The sequence below is a fragment of the Cyanistes caeruleus genome, chromosome 4 (genome assembly GCF_971803275.1).
Source record: "Cyanistes caeruleus chromosome 4, bCyaCae1.hap1.1, whole genome shotgun sequence".
Lineage (NCBI taxonomy): Eukaryota > Metazoa > Chordata > Aves > Passeriformes > Paridae > Cyanistes > Cyanistes caeruleus.
This window is the reverse complement of record NC_141704.1, coordinates 49,682,141-49,691,334: the sequence shown is the minus strand read 5'-3', so window position 1 is coordinate 49,691,334 and position 9,194 is coordinate 49,682,141. Positions and strand designations below refer to the sequence as shown.

The following is a 9,194-nucleotide window of genomic DNA, read 5'->3' as shown; positions in this document are numbered from 1 at the left end:
AAGCCCTGGATCCAGGGCTTCCTGCAGGACCAGTCCTGGGAGAGGCAGACCTGCGCTGGCTGGCTCTAACAAAGCTCAGCAGGAACTAGTTGTGATTGTTGTTGGCTTGCTTTTTTGCATAGCTGCACGAACCATTCTGCATGACCTACCTGCTGCACCTACTCTTGTCTGAGGGACTGTTACCTGAAGTAGTCAGGACTGCTCCCCGGCCTGAGTGGAGCAGCTGTGATCTAGTCCTGGACCTTGAAACTCCTCCATTTATTTATCCTGTAATTCCTTTACCCAAGTAGCAAGTGATACATTTTCCAGTAAAACTCATTCCTAAAGAAAAGCATAGAGAATTAACTTGTAAGAGTACAAGCTCCAAGTAGTGTCTTTCTACCTCCCCAGTCTTCCATGTACCTAAGGGACTGAAACTAAAGACTAAAAAGTGCGGACACTTTTTTAGAGGAGGACGCTGTGTTTAATTAGTCCTTCTTGTAGGTGGGGAACTCAGCCTGGGAGAACTCTTATATAATGCAACAAGTAACTTATTTCAACAGTAGCTCTGTTGTAAGGCCTGTATCTACTTCCCAAAGCTGGGTCACCTGCCCCAGGACAACATCCAGGTCTGCAGGGCCTTTCCTTCTTCTGCCCTGCTTTCCATATGCATGAGTTGGAAAGGAGCATGCATGTGCTTCAGCAAGCCCCTTCAATCTGGACAGTTTGGAATTAGCTATAAGATTTTCTGCAGACAAAACCTTTGCCTTTGAAATACTGGGAATTTGACATGAATTTGTGTCTTCTTGTAAATTTTGGTCTTGATATGGTCATACAGGGGAAATAAACCAAACTTTTTTGGGTTGTTTTTTGGTTTTTTTTCCTGAGCCTATGTTTGCCTTCAAATTTAAAATTAAATTAATGAAAAGACAATTTTGGCAACTTAGTTTCTTATGTAAATGAACAAAATCCATCTTCTGTATCATCCCTACTTTTGCCATCTAATTGAATTTAAAATGCTTGAATTCTAAAAACACCACTACAAACAACAGAGTACAGGCTCATCCATTTAGTCATGCTTTATGTTAGAAGTATTTTAAACAAAAATAACAAAATAACCCCTTTAGAACATGAGTAAGTGCTCAGTTATGTTTTAGCAACACCAGCAGCATATAATGGAAAGCTGATTGCACATTCCTTCTTTGCTTGTGTCTTTCATGCACTATGTATAATAGAAAAACATCTTAGTTTTCTTTGCTTCTTAAAGCTTTTCATGGACACAACTTATTAAAGGAAAACATTTTGAATTTTGTAAAATCTGTTTAGCATTATGAAATATATTTCTGACCCTCCAAAAGCAAAAAACCCAAAATGCTTCTGATCAAACAAATATGCAGGTTTATTAGAGCAAGCTTCCATATTTTAAACTTGCAATGGCTTCACAATTTTTTTTTTTTGTTTCCTTCTGTTTCCATTAGGGCACCCTCATGATAACCCAAAGTAGCTTTTAAAAATGTATCTCCACAGATGAACAATTAAAAAATATTGGCTGTATCTTCATTACATTACAATTATGTGAAAAAACCAGTATTTACAAAAATGTCTGTAAACCAAATATTGATAAATTGTGTTGTCAGTTTAATTACAGAAATTACAGGACACTCACAAGGGAAATTTATGCTGACAAGCCCCAAGTGTAAGCCTAGATTTTGTAATGTTTTTGAAAAAAACCTAAACTTATACTTTGTGTCTGTTTGCTTTAATAAATATACTGGTCATTACCCAGTTCGTTTTTATTATCAACAATATTCTACACACATTTTTTCATTATCTTTTCTGTTTGAATGTAAAGTGTAATAGAAAAACCATTCAATTATGCAAACATGAAAATTCTGTTAGTACAGCTAATTGGTTTTTAATACAGATTTCATGTACAAAGAAAGCCATAGCACAAAGAGAAAACTAGGCAAATGATAGTGTACTTAATTTAAAATGCAGTTTCAGTAACTGTGAAACCTACTTGAACAATATATACAGTACACATCATGTGCACAAACACACACACAACATCACTGCATGCATTTTTTTTTTTTTACTAAAATATAGGTTCAGGTTCACAAACCTTCGTCCAGAGTTGGTGAGAGCAGTTGGTGTAGTCACATTTGTATATTAAAGGTGGTCAAAAAGACAGTCTGTTAAATATAAGCAGTTCCATCACACTGTCCTCTGGGTTCTAGTGCTTTGAACAACAGCAAACACAAGGAAATAAGAGAATGGATCCAAGATTTTCTATAGTGACAAATTTTTTTTCTTTTAGGTATAATATTCCCTATTTTTTGCCCAAAATAATTAATGAGGAACATCTGGAGTGGTTTAAGATGATCTTTTTCTGCACCTAACTATTAATTTCTGCTACCATTATTGAGGCAGGCATGGGCATCCTCCTCAGTGACAGCCACATCTCCTCAAGCAGTTAGAAAAGCAATCTTGTTTGTTGGGTTTTGGTGAGAAGGAAAGAAACCTGCAGCTGAGCTTCCTCCTTTGCATGCAAGTTATGAGCCACGCTCGTGTCCCACTGCTCCAGCTGGGACTGTGTCCTGCAGGGGGCTGGGGGAGAGCCTGGATTTCAGGATCCAACAAGCTCAGGAAAACAGAGCAGACCGGTAGTTATACTTCCCAAAGAGATTCTGAAGACTTAAAAACTCAGCAAAACTAACTCAAGGAGCTTCAAAACCCTACCTCAATAGAAGAGATAGGCTGCAAGGAAAGATGTAATAGGATTGTTTACCATGTAAATGAACTACTCAACTTAGCATGCATTGTATTGAAAACAAACACACCTTGAGTGCTTTGTAATTAGCAAATGTGTTCTGATGACTTTTTATTGCCGTTTAGTGACAATTTTTGAGACTATATTGTCATGAGCTGTCAATATAAATAATAATAAAAAAAGACAAGCCAACAACACTGCCAATTTCTGTACGTTCCCAGAAGACTTGCAAGTTTCATTCTCAGATCTGTTTCTTGAAATATACTGGTTCTACAGCTCTTACCAAGTGGCTACACACAACTGAGCTCATGAGGCTATTTGCTTGACAACCAATGTAGCTTGATCCTAGATGTCTTAGTAAATTAAAAAATAAAAGATAGCGTTCCTACCTATAAAGCAAGTGGTTCTGGTATTCATTATGAGTTTTCTTGGTGTAGCTGTTTGTAACAGTGCTGAGCTAGTCATAGCATATCATACTTACTTATCAATATATTTTAAAAATTAGTTTAAAAAATGAAAGTGGGTGCAACAACACACACACAAACACACACAAATATGCTGTAAAATTTCCATCAACATGAAGGGAAGAGAAAATGTCACCCTAAAAATGAAACCCCACGATACACATACAGACATCAACAGCACTAAAAGCTTTACCTTCACAAGGGCTGTTAAATCTCAGTGTCTGAGAACTGCTAGACCTTTATAAGATGAAGCATCATGAGCAACTGAATTCCAGCAACTCAGAGTCTGTCTAAGCCCATTCCTTACCTGGACAGCCAAGACTTTTTCCCCACTCCTTTCTTTTAATGTTTGAGACTAAACTGTAATCTTGCTCATATTGTCTTTTTTCCCCTTGACTTCATCAGACAATCATGAGAAGTCTTAGGCATTAACACTAGAGAGTGAAGTTACCGCAAGAGATGACAACTCCATTACTTTTGCTGTTTTAAACAGCAAGCAAACAATGCACTTAGTATTTTAGAAACAGACAAAAAACTAAAATAAATTCTATTTTAAAAAATAATTGCTTTATTGTAGTCACACCTTCCTGATCAGTTGCCCAAATCCTAAATAACTTTCAGAAAATAATTTACATTCTGCAGCATAGCTTATCAAGCAAGGTGGCACTTTCTGTTTCAGGGCCATCTTAGTCATTCCTCGGTACCATGATGGTGCCCCGTCCTGGCATAAAGTGCCATGCCACAACCTTCCCAAACACCGTGATGGGACTGCAAGCCCTGCCTGCCCTGAGGCCTGTCTCACGTTGGAATGGGGATGAAGCTGGTCGATTTGGAGTGAGGCATCTCTCTCCACGTGTTTAGGCTGTGGGTTGGGCTTCTGTTGTTGGTGAAAGAAGTCTGTCGCCTGCTATTGCTGTTTGAATCTTCTTTACTCAGCGTTAGCTTTATTTTTTGGCAGCAAGGGAAGCTCTGTAGGCAGTCTTGGAGGAGGTGCCCACTGAAGAACATGTAGATCCACGGGTTACAGCAGCTGTTCAGGCTGGCCAGCAGAGCCGTAACAGTAGTCGCAGTGTTTTCAGAATCTGGGGAGGGGAGGGGAGAAAGCTATTTAATCATCAAAAGAACCTGTGCACCATTCAGTCAACTGCTTCATTAACCATTGGATTAATTTTCCTGAATATTCTAGCTCTAAATGTTGAGCCACAGCATTTGAAACAAATAATGAGAACATAATCAGTACAGGTCTCATTTATGTAAGGCTGCCATTGAAGTCAACAGGGATTTTTCTGAACAGACTTCAAAAAGCTGTGACAGAATAAGTTATGGGGTGATCCATCCAAAATAATGATTTAGTCACATTTCCACTGATGTGTATCCATGTGTCGATAAGCTCCTGTTTAAATACTGAAAAGTTTTTTGCAGACTCTGGGAGACAATGGTAACATTTCCACTGCTTTCAGTAACACTGAATTTTGCTCTATATATTTGCATGCTGAAAAGTATTGAATGCTTAACTAACTACTGGATTGTCCATCAAATCTGGATTGTGGACTTCGAACAAATTTTACTTAAGGCAGAAAATGGAACTTAAGACTATGGTATGAAAAAATGATGATGTTCTGCCTTCAGTAACTAGTCAATAGTTAGATAAAATACTTTAAATATGCATTTGGTATAATCAATTAGTGACTTTTCTTATTATTTTTCAATATTATTCAATATTATAAGTACTGAATCTCAAAAAAAGTGTAACTATGATGTTATGCAGTTATTCATAGTATGTTATTCAAACAAACACAGTATGTTATTCAAACACAGTATGTTATTCAAACAAACCTATCAAATATCCATCTGTTCTGTATATTTAATTTCCTTTGAAGTAAAAAAAAAAATAAACCTATTCATTTACAGCAAGCCTTTATTACTTTATGGAGATCTGCATCATAGGTTTGACTTTAGTCCCGTATTAGAGGCAATCAGCGCTCTCACTACAAGAAGTGAGAATTTGGGGAAATCTTTTTAAAAATCAAGAAATTATGGATTGCAACAATTTGATTTGCTGCTCTCTCATTATGAGGAAACAGAATATATGTCTCTATGCTGCCTGCCATTGTGATAGCTTTTAAACTCACCAATTTTTTTCAGCCATATTTAACAGAGGGACAGATATCTCCAAAGTCTGAATTGCCACTGATTCATGAAAACCGGTGACTTGACTGATGGAGCTACTCAGAGGTGGCTGCCTTGTTGAGAGGAAGGGTTCGGTGTGTGCTCAACTCTATTATTAGCAGATAGAGGAAAGAAGACGTACTAAGTTCTCAATTCATGTAACTGCTCTGACATGTGTGTGTGCATGCTTCCAAACAATAATAAATATTTCTAAAGTTTTCTTATCGGCAGCTTCAAACGGACGAAAGCGCTGCTGGTTCAAATTACGGCAGCAGATACTCCGGTTTCCATCCGCTCGCTTTGGTCGGGGCGAGAAGGCTGCGGCTGCTGCTCCTGTCCGGAGGCGCAGCTGCGGCCAGCTCCGGCTGCTCCCGGACAGGCGGAGCCGAGCGCCACCAGCTCCGGGAGCACCGGCTGTGGGGCCACCAGCTCCGGGAGCACCGGCTGTGGGGCCACCGGCTGTGGGGCCACCACCTCCGGGGCCACCAGCTCCGGGACCACCGGCTCCGGGACCACCAGCTCCGGGAGCACCGGCTGTGGGGCCACCAGCTCCGGGACCACCGGCTCCGGGAGCACCGGCTCCGGGACCACCGGCTCCGGGACCACGAGCGGTGCCGGCGGGGCGGCCCCGAGGGCGGCGGCTGCCCAGGGCTGTCTCTTACCCCCACCAAGGCGCTCAGCCGCTGTTCCCCGGCAGGAGAGGGACCGGTGCGGGGCCGGGAGTGAGCGCCTCGGTCCCGCTCACCGCTTCCGCGCCCCGTTTCCCCCAGGCTCGGCTCAGCGCTGCGCAGCGCCCCGGGACAGCCGGCTGCCCGCACAGCACCAGCGGGGCGGCCGCTGGGGACAAGCGGCGGCGTCACCTACCGACCCAGGGGAAGCGCTGGTCCCAGACGGACCACATCTGGATGGTGAAGAAGGGCGCCCAGCAAACGACGTACACCGAGACGATGACGAAGGTCATCTTGACGGTGCGGATCTTGGCCCGGGAGATGGTTTTGACGTTGCTGACACAAGGGGCGAGCAGCAGCCCCCGTCGCGGGCCAGCATCATCGCCTGCCCGCCGCCCGGCAGCCGCCGCCTCCCCCGGGCGCGTCTTGCCCCGCACGTTGCGCCAGATGCGGTAGCAGATGAAGCCGTAGCAGATGACGAGGATGAGGACGGGCGCGATGAAGATGCCGCCGGTGATCCAGGTGATGTAGGCGCGGGGCCCCCAGGGCATGATGAAGTGCGCCCAGCAGTCGTAGACCTGCGAGCCGCGCTCCACTTCGCTGAGGGAGAAGATGAAGTACTGCGGGGTGCTGAGCAGCAGGCTGAGCGCCCAGGCAGCCGCTATCATCCCGTACGAGCGCTTGGTGGGCTGCTGCAGCGTCTTCAGCGGGTGGCACACGGCGATGTAGCGGTCGGCGGTCATGGCCACCAGCATGTACGCCGAGGCGAACATGCCGAAGACCTGCAGGTGCTTGACGACGCGGCAGAGCCCGTCGGGGCCGTGGAAGCGGTGGGTCACCTCCCAGCAGAGCTGGGGCAGCACCTGGAAGAAGGCCACCACCAGGTCGGCCAGGCTGAGGTGGCGGATGAAGAGGTGCATGCGGGACGCCTTGCGCGGCGTGCGCCGCAGGGCCAGCAGCACGCTGCCGTTCCCCACCACCGCCACCGCGAAGGTGACGGCCAGCACCGCGATCTCCAGCTTGGCCAGCTCCTCGTCCCGCCCGAAGGGGTCCCAGCCGCCCAGGCTGCCGTTCGGCGACCCCGACCAGGCCTCGGGGCTGGGGCTGCCGCCGCCGCCGCCGGGCTCCGCCGCCCGCCACCGGCTGCCATTGCCGGGAGAGGGCACGGCCCGGGGCGAGCCGGAGCCGCCGGCGAGGCGCATGGAGGGGGCTGCGCGGCGGGGCCCGGCCCCAGCACGTCCTCTCGCCCGCCTTTCCCCCTCCGCTGGCCCGGAGAGCCGGGCCAGGTGCCTTTATCCCCCGCGGCCGCGGGAGGCGAGGCAGGCGCGGGGGAGCTCCCGCGGCAGTGGCTGCCCAGCTCCTGACGCCAGCCCCCTCCTTCCCCCGGCACCGCCGCCCGCTCGCCCCGCCACGGGAGCCGGGCCGCTCCGCCCCGAAAGCGCCGAGCCCAGCGAACAGGCGCCCACAGCCCTGGCCGGCCCCCGGAGCCCCCGGGCTGGGCAGCTGGAAGGGCTGCTCTGCCGGAACCGTGACCCCGGAGAGCTCCCTCACAGTCAGGTAAAGCTGCGCTTAAAGAATTGCCAATAAAACTGTCCTAGACCTGCAGAGCAAATGGAGGTCTGTCAGCATCAGCCTGCGCACCCCGATCTGGCTTCTAGCCAAGGCAAAGTGACTTGTAGGTAAGAGGTGCTGGTTTGGTCCTGAGAGAGCCCACCGGAGCCTTTGGCATTTCACTGTCATGCTGGGATCAGCCCCAGAGAAATAAATTACTAGAAACAATAGCGCAGAATTTCAAAACAACCTAATGTTTCTGAAGGTTTCAGAACTTCATCTCAGACAGTGAATGTCATCCGAGCCTTATCGTAGGTCTGAACCACACCTTTCTGCAAGTACAAGCAAAATCTTCACATTTACTGGAGAGTTTCTGGCAGTGGGTCATTAAATTTCTTTATTTAAACATGGTTTAGATGAAGAATTTTCCTGCTCTTGGTAGAATGAATGGACTTGATGAAAATTTTGGTCCCATTGTCACGTGTCAATTGTATCCTGATTTCACTGGAACCTGAATTTGACCCTTCATTTAGAAACTCCTTCCTTCAGCCAAACAAAAACTCTTAAGATCACAACAAAGAAATGCTGTGCTAGATACCAGCCTTACTGTGTTTTTAATAAAACTCCCTAGGTCTCCACATAGGTGATTACAGTTAAATTCAGTTACAAAAAAAATACATGATTTTACAGGAAGAAGGAAGAATGGGGAAGAATGAAAGATTGTATCTTACTTCTTAAATTAAAAAGATGTTTCCTAAATTTTTGACTCCAGAAGAGTTTTAAAGTTTAAAATACAAGATGATAGGTGTCTGAATACCTTAGAATTGTGCAAGGCTTTATTTCAGGGTTTTTGCCACTTTCTGGGCTTGTTAGCCCCTGAGAGGGTATGTGCACCCACCCCAGTCTGTCACTACCCTTCCTTTGCTTGGGGATCAGTGGCAGGAGTTTAGGAGGACGCCTGCTCCTGCAGTGCAAATAGTTGTCGGGAGTTTTCCAATTAAAACTGCAAACCCACCCAAAATCTGGAAATACTGGCAATAAATGTGGCTATCCTAAGTTTCTAGCAAACTTACTTCTTTAAATCTGCTTTTGTTCCAAAACCTGATTTTTACAAACAGTTCAGTGCATTTTTCACAGCTTAGTGCCTATTTATTGTACTAGACCTGGGAAACTGCTGGGTGTGACTGCAGGTTTTGGGTCAAATAGAGAGGGAAAATTAAATCTGCATATCACAAATCTCGCAACACCACACCACTACCAAGGCTTCTTTCACATTCCTTGCCTGTCTGTCTGACATGCTTTATAGGAGATGAATGTAACATAAATGAACAGTGTTACTCAGGAAACTCTGCCAACAGATTTTCTGCTGTGCAAACTGTGCAAGGATCATAAAGCTCTATTCACTGCTGGGTACGTCATCCATTAACAGAAGAGATGATATTCAGGTTTGACAGAGACATATTTTTAGCAGCCAGACAGTAAGGTAGACGTGGTTATATTAGTTCAGGGTACTGAGACTTTGTCAAGCCCACATCAACTCAGAAATACTCCTTTTCTAACCCATTCTTTGTACCTCTGAATAGAGTTTATGCA

The 9,194-nt window shown here is 45.7% G+C and overlaps 1 protein-coding gene across 1 annotated transcript; it reads right to left on the bottom strand.

The window, feature by feature from the left end:
• Positions 1-1,354: 1,354 nt before the first annotated feature.
• On the bottom strand, positions 1,355-7,267 carry AVPR1A (arginine vasopressin receptor 1A). Its single transcript, XM_086884574.1, has 2 exons — positions 6,247-7,267; positions 1,355-4,295 (listed from the first exon to the last, which is right to left on the bottom strand). The coding sequence occupies exons 1-2, from the start codon at positions 7,250-7,252 to the stop codon at positions 4,012-4,014; spliced, it is 1,290 nt and encodes a 429-aa protein (XP_086740700.1). The 5' UTR covers positions 7,253-7,267; the 3' UTR covers positions 1,355-4,011.
• Positions 7,268-9,194: the final 1,927 nt, after the last annotated feature.